Source organism: Heloderma suspectum, chromosome 12, assembly GCF_057233095.1.
Source record: "Heloderma suspectum isolate Gila_16-S chromosome 12, 16-S_ref, whole genome shotgun sequence".
Lineage (NCBI taxonomy): Eukaryota > Metazoa > Chordata > Lepidosauria > Squamata > Helodermatidae > Heloderma > Heloderma suspectum.
Genome location: NC_139469.1, coordinates 35,807,294 through 35,824,466, shown reverse-complemented (window position 1 = coordinate 35,824,466; position 17,173 = coordinate 35,807,294). Strand labels below are relative to the sequence as shown.

General features: G+C 44.2%; 1 protein-coding gene across 8 annotated transcripts in view; it reads right to left on the bottom strand.

Moving 5' to 3' along the window:
- TNRC6A (trinucleotide repeat containing adaptor 6A) overlaps positions 1 to 17,173 on the bottom strand; it is a 103,736-nt gene that overhangs the window by 61,999 nt on the left and 24,564 nt on the right. For all 8 annotated transcript variants that reach the window (XR_014785625.1, XM_084819088.1, XM_084819089.1 and 5 more), the window contains 2 exons: positions 14,807 to 14,897; positions 12,795 to 12,816 (listed from right to left, as the gene is read on the bottom strand). Coding sequence is in view for 7 of the 8 variants with exons in the window: in XM_084819088.1 (XP_084675214.1) it covers positions 12,795 to 12,816; positions 14,807 to 14,897 (113 nt within the window). In the remaining variant the exon portion in view is untranslated. The remainder of the gene's footprint in view (positions 1 to 12,794; positions 12,817 to 14,806; positions 14,898 to 17,173) is intronic.

Below are 17,173 nucleotides of genomic sequence, written 5' to 3'. Positions count from 1 at the left end.
ATAGCAGAGAGACGGGGTGACAGTCAAAATAGTTCAGTCCTTAAGGGCCAGGGCCCGCCAAACGTTGAGCATAAGCAGGGCCAATTCCAAAGGTGGTGGTGAAGGAGGAGCAAAGAAAGCAGGCAAAACAATGTTCTGATTTAAATGAAACTTAGACACAACTTTAGGTAAAAAGGCAGGGTCAGGTCTAAGCACCTTTTATCTTGGTGGAAGGTGAGATAACGCCGGTCTACTCTGAGCACACAGAGCTCACTGGCACAGCGTGCAGATGTAATGGGCGTCAGAAACGCCACCTTCCACGATAGGAGGCATAGGTGTGTAGTCACCAGCGGTTCAAAACGCTTTGATGAAAGTGTCCTAAGCACTACAGAAAGGCTCCAGCTCGGTCCTGTAGAACAGACTAGTGGGGCTAGATTTTTAATCTCTTTCAGAAATGTCTTTACTGTCAGATGTGGGAACATGGACAATCCCTCAACAGGAGGGTGAAATGTAGGAACTGCGGAGTGGTAAAACTCTGACAGTAATTTGAGTCCTTTCTCAAAAAGAGACAGGAGAAACTGAAGAATTTGGTGCAAAGAGCACCAGCGTGAGTGAAAACCCTGCTCACAAGCAAAGGCAGAAAAAGCAGCCCATTTTCCTGAGTAAGAATACTGCATAGACAGCTTAGGGGCAGCATCCAGGATCCTCTGGATCGCTGCCAGAGCCAAAGTGGCATCCATCACCCGATCTTCCATGCTGTCATGCAGAGAGTTGTCAGGTCTGGGTGTCGGATTTGTCCATTCTCTCCCATGAGGAGATGGGTCCAGCAGGAGCTGTCAGTATCAACCCTTAAGATGGCAAAGGGTTGATACTGACAGCTCCTGTTGGACCCATCTCCTCATGGGAGAGAATGGACAAATCCAACACCCAGACTTGACAACTCTCCGCATGACAGCATGGAAGATCGGGTAGCAGGGAAAACCAAGGCTGGCACAGCCACCACTGTGTCACAGTGATACACTCTATGCCACCCATTGCAATCTTTGCCAGGACCCTGGTCATCAGAGGAAATGATGGTAGAACAGTGCCCCTGTCCACTGAAATACAAAGGTGTCACCTATCAATCCAGGACTTTGGCCCACGCTGTTACACAATGTTGTGCAAACTGGATTGTCACTTGTGGCAAAACGGAACATTGGTATTTGCCAAGAAGGTTCCTTCTGGGTTGGTGTGCGGAAGGCATCCCAGCCACACCCTGCAACACCACCGCGTCTATTTGCATAGGTAATCAGGCCACATGTCTCTGCACTTGGCTGGCCAGACCTTCTCCTAAGGATCCTCAAAGCTTGTTTTCTGATTGATTTCTATGTATTTACTGATAAACTATCTGACCCTCTGTGGTTCTTCCTTACCTATGATACAAAGAGATGTTTTCTTCCCCAATTTCTGAGCTTTAGCCATGGATGGGACTGGCTAGGAGGAGCTTCAGACCAATAGTGTGTTTAAAACTCAATCACGTGGGTCCCTGCTTTTCGGTTCAGGTGTGTGTGGGGGTGTACCTCATTGTTCCCCACCTGAGCAATGGAGGAAATAGAGGGAGGAGGGACTTCCCTTTGCAAGATCAAATCAAAACTGCAACTGAAAATGGCCACCTGCTTTGCTTGACAGGAATCCTCTGCGTTGGGGAGGAAAAAAATTATTTTGATCTCACCCTTGATGTTGTTGGAGCATCTAGCCTTTGTTGCTCCATTACTTCCTCCTCCTGTTCTGAGTAGAGAGCAGGGCCCCAACTCCCTCAGCAGCCGGGGCCCTGACTCCATCAGCCTCAGCCACTTCTTTCTTCTTTTGAGGCCGGGATCATGCCCTTCCTGGCATCTAAAGGACTCAGCAAGGGGCCATAGCCTCCAGGCTAGTGATTTCTTATTTAATCCTCTGTTGCTGGAAGACTCAGTAAGCAGCCCAAACCAGCAAACTGGTTATCTCTCTGATCCTCAGTAGGCAGCTGACGGATCAGATCGCCCTGTTGTATGCGGATGGCTTCTTAAGGATTCTCACATGAGGCATTGTTTCCTTTTTATTTTCAGGCTTTGAAATGGTTTTCTTGCCTGAGGGGTTATGGAGAGGGATAGGCAAGCGGCAGAAAGAAAGAAGCAGAAGAGAAAAAAAAATTGTCCCTTTTTTGGGGTGGGATGGGGTAAGGGAGGGTGAAAAAAATAAAGGCTGGTTGTGAGGGAAAAAAGGTAAGGAGTTTAAGAAATTTTAGAATCAGAGATTATAAGCTTGAGATAGGGGGAAATGAGAATTAGCTCCGTCCTGGGTGAAAAGCAAGGATGAACTGGGTAGGAGTTGCTTTGGACCGATAACAGTGTTTGAAACTCAGTCACATGGGTCCCTGCTTTTCCTGGGCGATAGGGGGAGCTAACCCACTGTGCGATGCCTTCCTCACACCAACCTGGAAAAAGGTCAATTTCTGGCATCCCCCAAAGCTGGAAGAAAGGTCAATTTCTGGCATCCCACAAAGCTGGCAGAGGCTGTTCAGCACTGTTCTGTCCAAATCCCACTCATGGGAGGTCAGTATGGTCCAGCTGACATGATTGGCCAGAATATTGTCAACACCAGCCACATGTATTGCCACAAGTCCAATTTGACAGGCTATGCACCAGTCAAAGATCTGGAACAACATGAGATCTGGAACAACATGGACCTTCCCACCAAGTCCAGTTTAAACACAAAATGTTTTGTCCACTGCCCTTAACTCCAGAAGGTTGACATGCTATGTAGCTTTGTTGGCCACCGATCATCCATGGACCATGACACCCAGACAGTGAGCTCCCCATCCAGAGAGTGACGCATCTGTAGTCACAACTCTGGATGGAGAAGGCTGAAGGAATGGCATGCTCTGGGTTAGACTGCTTGGTATTGACCACCATTGGATACGGTCTCTGATGTCCAGGGGCAGACAGTGTCTGGTTCGATGGACATCCCAATCAGTATCAAAGTTGCATATCAGCGAGTTTTGGAGTTGTCTCTTACACAACCGAGTGTAGCAAACAATAGCCATCATCACAGCCATGAAGCCCAGGAGACATTGGATGTTGAGCCTGAGAAAAAATATTTTTCTTTTTCCTTTCTTTTTTCTCCTTTCTTCTTCTTTTCGGTATTGCTGTGTCCTCCTAAGAATATTGTACTGATAGGAAATTGTAGTTATTGATCAGGTTGTTGGTATTGTTTATTTCATTTATAAAGACAAAAATAAATAAAGATAAATAAAAATAAAAAATAAACTGGAAAATTTTCTTTTGCGGAGTCATCTATGACTGAATACACGGTAAGGCAGGCTGTATGTCTTGCTACTGAACTGTGATGGCCGCTGAATTGGTGGCATGAACGGTGCCAAAGGGCAAGGAATGGTTGGTCTGGAGGTTTCGACACCATAGATGGTTGTCGATGGTACTGATCCATACGGAGGGACAGATGGCAAGAGCGGTACTGGCTGTATAGCTCATTACAGTAGTCATCCCAATCCTGGGGTCTCCTGTAGCGCATGTCCCACGCTGAATGGCTGTTGCACTCCAAGAGTGGCAATCTAGACCATTCCCAATATCGGCTTCACTCTTAAAAACTAGGAGTATGACCTCTTGTAGTGGAGGCACATGACTACACCAACTCCATTGAACGTGGGGAGTGATTAAGGGCCATACAATGGCTTTCCCACCAATAATGATTAGGTGGTCGAAGGACTGGTTCTGTCAGGGATGAGCCCAAGCCCCTTGAGATGTCTGATGACTCAGATTCTGAATCAGAGTTGAAACAGCTAGATCAGAGCCTGGGGGAGAAACTTTCCCCAGAGCCCCAAGGTGCCAGGAGAGACTCCTCCCAAGGCCTTGACAAACAGATGGCCCAGGCCGAGTCGCTGCCTTCTCCCTCCAGCGTAAGAACATGAGTTTCCAAGGAGGAAGAGGAGGGGTGTGACATAACATGAGAGATGCTAAGGAGCATTGCAAGTCAACATAGGAGGAGTTAAGGATGGGGTTCAGACACTCCACCAAGATAGCCAATCTTAGAAGCCAACATAGAAGGGAGGGGCATTACTGTGAGGCAAGTTTGGCTGTTTCATGGGCAAACTGTTGGCAACTTCACTACCGTCTGGATCGTCTTCTCTAATTAGAGATCTCAGATTAGTTGTTCAGAGCCTGGGGCTGTCTGAGCGCTCCCTTGAATCTGCATTGTAGAAAGGCTGGTCTTACGCATAATAAAGTCATAACAGCTTGAAGCTTTGAATCTCTGTGGTGTTGGTTGCAAAGGGGAAAGACGCTCAATTCCTGACATGTTCCGTCGGAAACAGGTCCTGGATCTCATCCTCCAATGAAGATGTTACTAGGATGGGGTCCTCCTCCTGCCTAGGTGGAACAGCAGGTAAGGCTGTCAGTACAGGCAATTGCATCCGACTAGTAGGTGTTGGCGGTGCAGTGGGAAACACCATCTGTAGCAGTGATCACTGTCAATCCCAAGAGATGGGTCCCAAAACGAGCAGGATGGCTGGCTCTTCATCCCGAGTCAGAGTGCTGGCCGACATAGCCTATATAGACTAGTCCTGGTCACAAGGTGATCAACTGGAGTCAGAAAGACCCAAGAGTCCTGGTTCTTGATCCCGAGCAAAATCATACGACTCTTTAGTACTCTTTTTCTTCTTTTGAGTGTGAAGAAGATGAACTAACCTGCTTAGAGACTTTTGCATTTTTTGTCAGTCTTTTTGCCATTGTAAGCACCAAAGATTAGCCTGGAGTGGGGGGATCTTGTGTACTCGGCAGAATGCTGAGGGGGTGATGACCTGAGCATCAGGAAGGCTCCTGCGTGTCAGGCAGGTTGTGTGAGGACGAAACTGGTGGTTTTGCATAACTTTTGGCTCCTTTACCAATTCCAGTACCCTTTTCTAAAGTGCAGCTTCTAGCCGATCTGACCTGTTTCTTCTTACTTGCTTCAAAAAGGCTTTTCAAAGAGGACAAGCCTCAACTATATGCCCTTCTTCACCAAGGTAGAACAGGTAGAAAGAGTGCCCATCTGAGGGCTGCAGTTTTGCCCCATAGCAGGTACACTTTCAAAAGGAGGCCCCGAGGGCCATACAAACATGAGGGCAATCACAAAGCTCACAAAAATAAAAGTTAAAATAACAGGGAGACAGATAGAAATACTTGACAGGAGTAAGAAAAGAAGGAAAAGGCCTCCGCTTCTTATCAGAAAATGCTTTTAAAAACAGCGACAAGAAAAGCTCCCTACAAGGCACCCAAAATGGTGGTCAAAAGAAAACAGAGGGAATAAGCAGGAACTCACTAAGGACATGTACACTAGGACAGCAGGGGAGCGGTTCCTGCCAAACGTCCTCAGCTATAGAAGCTTCCCGAATCAAGGCTCCGCGCAGATGCAGAGCCCGTATGTGTGATGCCTAGAGACCATGAAGAAGAACCTACAGTGTTTCCATCACTTGTGGGTTTCAGAACTATGTTAACTGACTGCTACAGCATCTAATGGCAACAAGCAGAGAAACACTATATGCCACCCAAAACCTACAATAGCATCAGCTTCTCCTGTGTAAAAATCAAAATGCAATGACTGCGTGTGACTGGCAATAGAGTGTTGGGTGAGGATCGTCTGTATAGTCACGTATTAGTTAATGTGTTTGAACATGTATTGTAGGTTAGACTCAACCTTCTGTGTGTACCAGTAAATGTTACTTCACAAAGAAGAAAATGCAAGCTAAACTGAATGTTTGTTGAGGGATGTTCCATGTGCTAGAATGATGCTGTCAAGCTGAGAATGAGATTTTAAAGTAGTCTAAGCAAGAGTAAACTTTTATTGAAGGTCACTGGTGACATATAATTGTACACTGAGGTAAGAGTGGATTTGAAATCCTATGTGTTGTGCATTGTCCCATTGTTGTGTTATTGTTACTTTCTTGCTTTGTTTTTTTGCTTTGTATTAGCCTAGCAAGCTTAATGATATATAAAATCATAGACTCATAGAATAGTAGGGTTGGAAGGGGCCTATAAGACCATCGAATCCAACCACCTGCTCAAGGCAGGAATCCAAGTCAGAGCATCCCTGACAGATGGCTGTCCAGCCTCACCTTGAATGCCTCCAGTGTGGGAAAGCCCACTATCTCCCTAGGTAATTGGTTCCATTGTTGTATTGCTCTAACAGTCAGGAAGTTTTTCCTGATGGTCAGCCGGAATCTGGCTTCCTGTCACTTGCGCCGATTATTCCGTGTCCTGCACTCTGGCATGATCAAGAAGAGACCCTGGCCTTCCTCTCTGTGACAACCTTTCAAGTACTTGAAGAGCACTATCCTATCTCCCCTCAGTCTTTTCTTCTCAAGGCTAAACATGCCCAGTTCTTTCCGTCTCTCCTCATAGGGCTTTGTTTCCAGACCCATGATCATCTTTGTTGCCTTCCACTGAACCTTCTCCAGCTTGTCTGCATCCTTCTTAAAGTGTGGTGCCCAGAACTGGACACAGTACTCCAGGTGAGGCCTAACCAGTGCTGAGTAGAGGGGAACTAGTACTTCACATGATTTGGAAGCTATACTTCTATGAATGCAGCCCAAAAGAGCACTGGCCTTTTTTGCAGCCACATCACATTGTTGGCTCATATTCAGCTTGTGATCAACAACAATTCCAAGATCCTTCTTGCTTGTAGTGTTGTTGAGCCACGCATCCCCCATCTTGTAACTGTGCTTTTGGTTTCTTTTTCCTAGGTGCAGAACTTGGCATTGATCCCTATTAAATTTCGTTCTGTTGTTTTCTGCCCAGCGCTCCAGTCTATCAAGATCACTTTGAATTTTGTTTCTGACTTCCAGGGTATTAGCTATCCGACCCAATTTTGTGTCATCTGCAAATCTGATCAGCATGCCCTGCACCTCCTCCTCCAAGTCATTAATAAAAATGTAGAAGAGCACTGGGCCCAGGACTGAGCCCTGCGGTACCCTGCTCATTACCTCTTCTCAGTTTGAGAAGATCCCACTGATAAGCACTCTTGTTTATTAAACAATTATAACAGGATAAGGGTAGGGGTACCAAGGTGTAAGATGAATTTCTTTAAATGGGGGCTGCTGGCTGATGACAATACATTATGTGAATGTGGAGAAATCCAAGACCCAGCACATCTGATGGTGTGTCGATTGCGGCTGGAGTCTTGTACTGTTGACGATCTACAGCAAGCTAATCACAAAGCTGTGGTGGTGGCTACATTTTGGTAGAGCAAAGTTTGATCTGGATACGAAATAAATAAATAAAACAATTAAAACAAATATGATTTGTTTTAATTGTTTAATAAACAACTGTGAAAATTCAAGAAGAGAGTGTATCAGATTTAGTTTCAGAAGACTGGCAAGCAGTCAGGTGTGAATTTGTCCAGAATCATCTGCAGTAATAATGCAGTAATTAATAGCCCAAGTATGCTGATTTGCTAGAAAGTTAGGAATTTCCATGATTTTAGAGTTTGTTCTCATAGCTGCATACACATACAATGAAAGCCACATTTTTTTGCTACTAAAAAAAGCTAAAACAATGCACCGTAATCGCTCTTCACACTGTATGCCTTCTAACTGATAAGGAATGCTTCTTTCTGTACTGTGAGAAAATTTATTTTGCTGCCCAAAGAGAAAGGTCTTGGTGAAGGGGGGCCAGCAGTGTGTGTACTGTCTGACAGTTTTCTAACTTAGTGAGACTTGCTCTATAAAATCCTGAGTGAATTAGCCTGTTATCTGTTCTCGTCTGAGAGAAAGAAGGTGCACCATCTGCTCAGATAACCAGCCCCGAAGAAGGTTAAGAGATGTGGAAGCTTTCTTTTAACGTACGAATAGATTTCATTCAGAAGAAAAATTGTTCTTTTAAATATATATTAGTAGCTGTGCGTACAAAGCTATGCAAATTCAACAGCATTTCCAGTGCCCTTACCATCCCCAGCCAGCAGGGCTGGTAAAAAAAAGAAAGAAAAAAGAATGGAGTCTTCAAGAATAATTAGCCGAAATCTGTGCTGAATCTAGACTTAAATGACCAGATGTTTTAACTTTGGCCCTGCTGAGCATGTGTGCCACTATGCACCGAAAGACTGGACTCAGTCCCCATGAGATCCTTATAGGAAGACTCATGAGATTCCCATTTCCACACCTATTAAAGAACATTTAACTAACTTGCATTTAAGTGATAAGACTGTGTTGAACTATTGCCAAACATTAATGAAGTGTGTGAAGGCTTCCGATTCACAGGTTAAAAAGTGCTTCCAGACATTCCTACGATACAGTATCACAGCCTGTAGCCTAGAGATTGAGTCTACATCAAAGTCCATCAGAAGAAGTCTTCCCTTGAGCCTTGCTGGAAAAGAACCCATCAGGTGATCACCCACACTGCCATGAAGCTGTAAGGACAGACTACCTGGATCCCCACATCCCACTGCAAGAAAGTGTTGCCCTGTGGAGACGATGTGCCCAGAACCAGACAACACTGGATGTGCCCTAACACAGAGTTCATCAGCCCTTTGAATCATTTTGGACCCAGAAAGAGAAGAACATCTCTGGTTGCCATTGTGGTACTGGCTTGTTGCCCATTTTCTGCTATCGTGTGAGATCTTCTTAGACTTTGGGCACTTTGGCCTCCTCTGGATTACAAAATAGCCACCTCTAAAAGACCAATAGTGAGCCAAGCACTTGCTGGCGAGGTGAGCCTAAGCCTAGCAGTGAGCCTAGCTCCTGTTAGTGAAGGAAGAGTTGTCTCAGCATCCACCAGAGGCACATTCTCATGATGTGGCCCACCTGCAACCTGCTCCTGCTTGATATCTTTTGTTGCATAAAAGCAAAGAACGCTTTCTTGAAAGTAGTGAACAGGATTCAAATAGACTGAAATGTATCCAACTGCTAGATCTGCAGCCACATGCCAGTCCATGCCCATAGAGGCACACCAATGATCCCAATCCCACAAAATGAGACTAAAATGACTAAACCTTATTGCCTAGATCTACCAGAAACAGCCACTTAGCAAGATGTACAATGTAATAAGCATAATTGTTGTTTGTACTGTTTTGTTCCAGGTAACCATTGCTTTGATTAAAGGGGGGGGGGGGGGAGACACACAGTTTTCTCTGTCTCTCCCATGACCATGATGTGCTTTAATAAATTTCTGCTTGTTCAACCTAACCTGCCTTAGAGATTTCCTTAACAACTGGATCTTATGTAAATAAAATAAACCCCACCACAAAAACTTAGTTTGCCATTTATCGTGCTCCCCACTCCACAATGGAAGAGAGCTTCGGCTATTGGGCGGTATAGAAATAAATAAAATAAATAAATAAATAAATACAATGGTGTCCCACAAACAGATTATTTTGCTATTTTCATTGGCGCCTTTTTTTAAAATACAGAAGCGAAGGAGGACTGTTTTAGATCTAAGAGAATCAAATACTTCACGCCTCCCATAATCCTGCGTTTGCCAAAGGTCTTGAAAGTCTAACAATCCCCCTTATCCTAACAATCCCTCTTATTCAAATCTGATGAGTATTTTAATCCATTGTACCATCACATCTATTTACCTGTATACAAAACTATTTTTTAACAGCACACACTATGTCTATGCATAGCATCTTATACATCTTGGAAGTGAAGTGGCATAAGGAAAAATGAGTTTACCTAATCAGGATCAAGGTTTACTGTGGCTAGATGCATACTGCAGAATAGTTCAACCTTCCCTTACAACTGCCAAAATCATACTCCACTTACACAAATCTATGGTGTGACCACACTTGGAATACTGTATATGGTTCTCGTCACCACACCTAAAAAGGGATATTGTAGAGTTGAAAAAAAAAGTGCAGGTAAGAGTAACTAAAATGATCCAGAGGCTGGAGCAACTCTTCTATGAGGGAAGGTTACAACATCTGAGACTATTTAGCTTAGAGAAAAGACAAGTGAGGGGAGACATGATAGTCGTGTACAAAATTATGCATGATGCAGAGAAAGCAGACAGAGACATTTTCCCTCTCTCATAATACTAGAAACCAGAGTCATCCCATGAAGCTGACTGGTGGGAGATTCAAGACAGGTAAGACGAAGTATTCCTTCACACAGCACATAGATTATCTGGACCCATTTCAAACCGGCTTCAGAGCGGGATACCAAGTTGAGACTGCCATGGTCGCCTTGGTGGATGATCTTCGCTTGGGAATTGATAGGAGTGCATCCCTGTTCATTCTCTTGTATCTCTCAATGGCATTTGATACCATTGACCATGGTGTCCTTCCAGATTGCCTGAGGGAGTTGGGAGCACTGCTCGGCAGTGGTTCTGCTCCTTTCTCTAAGGAAGGTTCCAGATGGTGTCGCTCAGGGATAGTTGTTCCTCAAAAAAGGAACTACTATGTGGAGTCCCTTAGGGCTCCATTCTATCCCTGGTACTGTTCAATATCTACATGAAACCACTGGGAGAGATCATCAGGAGGTTTGGGGCTGAGTGTTATCAGTATGCTGATGACACCCAAATCTATTTCTCCTTAACATCTTTATCTAAGGAAGGTATGACTCCTCTGAATGACTGCCTGAAGTCAGTAAGGGGCTGGATGAGAGAGAACAAGCTGAAACTGAATCCAGGCAAGACAGAGGTGCTCATTGTGAAGGGTCCTAATTCAGGTATTGAGGTATGTCAATCAGTTCTGGATGGGGTTGCACTCCCCCTGAAGGAGCAAGTTCGTAGCTTGGGGATGCTTCTTGATCCAACCCTACTCCTGGCACCCCAGGTGGAAGCAACGGTGAGAAGTGCCTGTTATCAACTTCGGCTGATACGCCAGCTATGCCCATTCCTGGAACATGTGGACCTGGCAACGGTGCTGCACATGCTGGTAACCTCTAGGCTTGATTTCTGCAATGCACTGTACTTGGGGCTGCCTTTATATTTAGTTAGGAAACTTCAACTGGTATAAAATATGGCAGCAAGGTTGGTCTCTGGGACATCCTGAGGAGACCATATTACACCGGTTTTAAAATCTTTTCACTGGCTGCCAATTTGTTTCTGAACAAAATACGAAGTGCTGGTTCTTACTTTTAAAGCCTTACATGGTCTAGGTCCAAGGTACCTTAGGGAGCACCTTCTCCCCTACATCCGAGTCTGCCACGTAAGGTCCTCTGAGGGCTATCTGCTGAGGCTGCCTAGTGCGAGATTGGCAGCCACATGCAAGAGGACCTTTTCCTTTGCCACCCCTCAACTGTGGAATGACCTGCCAGTTGAAATGTACCTGCTGACCTCGTTGAAGGTTTTTAAGCGGGCATTAAAGACACTATTATTCCAGCAGGCCTTCCCTTTTCAGAACTCTCGTTCCTTTTGCTGACTTTTGTATACTGTTTTAAGCAGTGTTGTTTTAAGCTGTGTTTTATTGTTGGATTTTTAAAAAATTGTTTTTAGTTCAAAGTTGTTTTTAGTTATATGTTGTTTGTACATATTGTCTATGTGTTTATATAAATGGTTTTTAAACTCTGTATATTGTATTTTAATGTTTTAACTCTTGCAAACTGCCCAGAGAGCTTCGGCTATGGGGCGGTATAGAAATAAAAAAAATAAAAAAATAGTTAAACTGTGGGATTCACTTCCACAAGATGTAGTGATAGCCACCACTTTGGATGGCTTTAAAAGGGAATTGGACAAATTCATGGAGGAGAAAGCTGTCAATGGCTACTAGTCCTGATGGCTAGGTCCAGTATCAGAGGCAATATACCTACGTACACCAGTTGCTGGGGAACATGGGTGGGAGGGTGCTACTGCACTCATGTTCTACTTGTGGGTTTCCTGCAGGCAGCTGGTTGGCCATAGTGTGAACAGAATGCTGGACCAGCTGGACTGATTCAGCATGGCCCTTCTTTTGCTATATTCCCTGAAAAAGTTATCAGGATCATTTATCTTTCTGAAGATACTATTCAGAACTCAGTTCCCCCAAGCGAGAAAGATAAACGGTGATCAAGGAAAAGGAAGCCTTTTTTAAAATCTTAGAACTGCTCAAACTGCCTCTCTTCCTCTGTTTCTCACCTAATGCAATTAGAAAGAAAACATCTTTTGACCTCAGACACCAGAGGGCACTATAAAAATGTAAACTGCTCAAAGGAGATTTTATATTCACAGAACAATTTAGTTTTGTTTTTGCGAGGAGCATGTATTCCATGACAGTACCACAGATGTGTGAAATTTAGTATAGGGTACACAATTCCCTACTCCTAGGTTTTTAAACGCAAGTGTCTAGCTTTAAGGCAGTGAATACATGCTTTAAAAATGTGCAATAGTATTTGTATCTGCAAAAAAACCCTGGGCTGGGAAGAAAAGCAAGACAAGCAGTATTGCCACCAGCAGTCAGGACTTTGCCAGTCCCTCCTCTAACTAGGAAAGTGCATTGAATCACAAGAGACAAGACACAGGGACACGAAAAGGAGGGAATTTTCATGAATACGTTTGTTACCTCTTGGTTGTACAGGTTGTTTGCTCATCTCTTCTTGCCTGTATTTCTGAATGAGGAAGACTCAGCATGATAAGGGATGGGGGTGGTACACAAAGACAAGAATTCTTTTCTGGGCTCTTCAGCCTATCTACCAACACCAACACCCCCCTTTTAAAGTCTGAGACAAGAAAGGAGAAGTGAGGTCTCAAGTATAAATGCCTCATCAGTTCTCTTATGGAATCTCTGCCCACCAGAGGCACATCCAAAGCCCTTCACCATACAAGACGATTCATACTGAAGTTATGTTATGTCAGTAATGCAAAGTTATGTTATGTCAGTAATGCAAAATAACTTACCTTTGTTTTTTTGTTCTGCAGCCTGAAACAAAAAAGAAACCTTGTTAAGCATTTCCCCGAGTCATTCTGGCAGCTTATGGGGCATTATCAGCTTTCCTATATAAGCTATTTCTAAATAGACAGTTGAAGCAAAGCTATCTCTCCTCCTCTTATAGAACCATATTCTTTGAAGCTTCTTTCTCTGCAAAAAACCCCCCACCATTAAAGGCTGGATGCATCTGACAAACACACAACCCAAGATGCACACATACATATTTTTAGGCCCATAAGAATGTAAGAGAAGCCATGATGGACCAGACAAAAAGCCTATCCACAGTCCAGTATTCTGTTTCCCATAGTGGCCGAGCTTACACGAAGCCCACAAGCAAAATATGAGCACCACAGCACCCTCTGGCTCATGTCCCCCAGCAACTCGTGCTACGAGACATCCTGCCTTCAATATTGGATTCCACAGTTTAAACATCTGCTGTGTGAAGTTCTTCCTTTTCTCTGCCTGTATAAGCATAATCGCTGTCCCTTGGAAAGAGTATGTTAGGATATACTGTAGAGAATGCTCAAGTCTTGCAGCAGTAAAACTGGGGGAACTCTAGCCCATGGTCTAATATTTATACAGCACCTTACATTTCCCAAATGTTTTACAATCTTTCTAAAGTTTGCTCTCAGAAAAATCATCCTGTGAGGCATTTATATATTATTCCCCTCCTTACAAGTAAGTGAACTGAGACTGAAAGATCTGAGACTTGCATGTAGCCACCAAGTAAGCCCATTGCAGCAATAGGACCTTGCCTCTCTGACCTTGATTGCATGACACGATAAGCCACAGTGGGTTGTCACCGTAGATTGTTGCAAGATAGCTTGTCATGATGTCTGAACCCAGAGCTGTTTTTTCATTATGGGTTGTTTTCCACAAACAAGCCACCCTGAGGACCCATGGTTTGTTGAGTTGTTCAGGGTGGCTTGTTGTGAGGTCCAAAACCTGGCAAGGCAACTTCATCATGGGTTGTCAGGAATAGCTAGAGAGCCACCCAAGAAAGAGCAGCAAAAACTCCTGCCACTCCTCACAATCTTGTTAGTGTCACTGTCATCTTCCCTCAACCCCTGTCAGTGCCCTCCACCCCTTGCTCCTATAAATCAAGAAGAAAGGACACCAGAGAGTCTCCCGAACACATTTTCAACCTTTTTTTTTTGGTCTTGTGCAAGTGTGCACATTTGAAAGTTTGCTGCTATGAAATGTGCATCATTTCCCCCTCCGCTTTACTGCTCTACCTTGAAATGTGTGTATCTTTATCGACCCTCATCACTGCTCTGTAACCCATCTATATATCTGACAGCTAACACCAAGACCAGTGGAAGACAGTAACAAGCATGGCAGGGGGGAGACAAAAGCATCTGGCATCTGCAGGAGCTTTTCAGGCCAGTGCAATTACTTGGGTAGTACATGAAGCAGCCTTTTTTTTTTTTTTTAAGTGTTTGCTAGCAAGGTAAGCTCTGAAGTGGAGGATGAAATTGACAAGGACTTTGACAAGAGGGGGTTATTGGTATACCCGGCCAAATAGCCGACAGGTGGTCTTGTGCTTCTGCATTAAGGACTCAGAAAATTATATGCATTTGGTGATTTGGTGTATGTCTGTGTATTGGGGGGGGTTCCCTCATGAGCTGGCAACCCCAGCAGACCAATTGCAGAAAGAGTGTTGACGCAGGAAACAAGGATTTCTGCTGCAAAGGTGCCTGGGATACATGCTGGGAGCAGGTGGGAGGACTAAAGGGGAAAAACCCACAGCAAGCCACAGTGTGCCTGATCATCCGTCGGGAGTAATGTGGATTATCGACCAACCAACCAACCAACCCACAGTGGCTTATATTCAGGGTGGCTTAGCGTGACGTGGGAACTCTCTCTCTCTGGCCAACAAGAAGAAATAAGTTCAGCACGTACACCTGCTTTCTATAGCTACAATCCAGGCAGTCTGAGGAAAACTATATTCCTCCATGAAGCATCTTAGTCTCTGACTCACCTTCTTCTGAGCAGCTTCTTTCTTTCTCTTGTCGTCTTTCCTCTTTTTCCTTTCTTCCATCAACTGTTCTTCCTCCTCTTGCACCAATTCCCTGAGAAGAATAGGGCTGCAGTTAAGACCTTTTAAGAGAGCATTCTGGAAAACTTCATAACAGCCAATATGTTTTTATTTTACATGGACTGCATCTTTTGGCAGCAATCTCCAGACTTTTGAGTTTCATCCCAGCTTATTTATTGGTATTAAATTTAAGAAGAATACAGTACTTGTAGTCAACAGGAGGAGTGTGTCCAGGGAGGGGAACAGCCAGGATAGACAGCAGGAGAAACAGACACACTTGGGAGAAATAAGCACAGCCAAGCAGGGGTCAGAAACACAAAGGTTATGGGGAGAAAGGAATGTTGTGATGTAGATAAGACTTTAAGTTCAGCTCCCAGGGAGGAGGAGTTAATATGGAAGGATGAGGAAAAGAGTGGAGACAGCTGAGGAGAGGGAATGTTCTGGCCCAGGTGGGGGGGGGGAGTGGTACTACAGGAGCCAAGGTTAACCTGGCAAGGGCCCAATAATACAGATTGTACTGTTGCCTTGTGTCTTCATTAACATGAACGTTTGAATTTGTGTGCAACAAGCAATACAGGACTAAGGGGATAAAGGTGTGATATACACACAGCAAATTTATGCACTAGCTCTAACAAAATGGGGAATGACTACACAGCCATAGCAATGAATGCCTATAAAAAAATAGAACACTTTACCAATCATACATAGGCTTCAACAAAAGCAAAACAGATATCTAAGTAAGTATCCATTTGAAGGTGGCATTCAAATGTTGAAAGCATTATAAGGTCCTTAATCCACTGTGTTACAAGAGGTGAACGTTTATTCTTCCCATGTTGTAATATCAGTCTTTAAGCTGTCAAAAGGGCACAGAGTATCCATTTACACTGACCATGTGTTAATTTCCTTGAAGCAGGTAAGTAATTTAAAACAGCATATACATCAGCAATACTAAGGACTGTTCCAGTACAAAATTTATCCATGTACTAACCACCTCCCAAAAAGCAACCACTAGACACTGCCAAAACATAAGTTTAAAGAAGTATTAGCTGCATTGCACCACCAGCAATTAGCCAAATTAGACAATCCCTTATTAAAGAGATGTTGCAGTGTCCAATACACACTAAAGAAAAGTTTTTTGCTGAGTAAGACACAGCCTAAGATCCACAGACGCAACAGGCACTGATGCTAAAGCAGTGATCTACTGATTAGGCAGAATGGGACAATCCAGTTCTCTGTTCCATTCCTGCTTAAAACCTGTATATCATATTTATTCACCAATAACAAGTATTTATAAACATCGATCATGGGTCACTTTGCCTGTCAAACCTCAATAACTGCCATGGGTACTTGTCGTAAGAAAGACCCTTATGTGGGAGTATTTTAAAGCAAGAGTAGGCAACATGGTGTCCTCCAGTTGTTTTGAACTACAACTCCCATAATCCTGGATTGTTGAACATGTTGGCTGGAGCTTTTCTGGTTCACTATGCCTTCGCCTAGGATGACCTTCACACATACAAAATAATAAAGAAAAATGAAACACCCATGGCTGATAGGTAGAAGCAAGGTCTGATAGTTACTGGGCAGCCTAGAGCAGTTATTTTCATCAGGTGGAAATGAAATGCTGGTGTTTGGCAGAGAAATGTTCAAATTGGCCCTGTACATAGGAAAGCCTCCATTAACTCAGTGTATCTAGCGGAGGGCACTGATTCATATTAGAAATTAAACTGCAGGGCTAGCATGTTTATGTTCAGTTTATTTAATATTAAGTAAGGGCGCAATCCTATGGCCTCTAGGCAGTGGCTAGACAGCCATAGGATTGGTCAGTTCCCAGAGAACTGCCTCCCCACCCCCTCCCCCGCTGCCTGTGCTTGTAACAGCAGCACGGAGCGGGGGAAAGGGGGCGTTCCCGGGGGCGGGGCATTCAGAAGTGCCAGTATGTGAACTTCCTATGTGTCGTCTGGCCTCCCTACCCCACACTCCAAGGTCCCACAGCTGGACAACCGAAATTGGCCATCTAGCCACAAATGAAAGGTGGCCGAAGCATGGAGAAGATCCCCTCTGCCCTCCTCCCACCCTGCATTGGATAGGTGGTCACCTCCAAGTTCAGAGGTGGCCATCCATCCCATTAGGATTGCTCCATTAGTTATTCTTTAACAAAAATGCTGCATTTACAGGGTTGGGTTTTTTTTGTAACTGTTGTTTAAATCATCCATTTTATCCCTTCTGTCTGTAGCTGCTTTTTCATTATAAGTTTAGAGAAGAGTGAAGACAAAGTTTGGTCCTCACAGGACAAAGCACTGACTACATCTA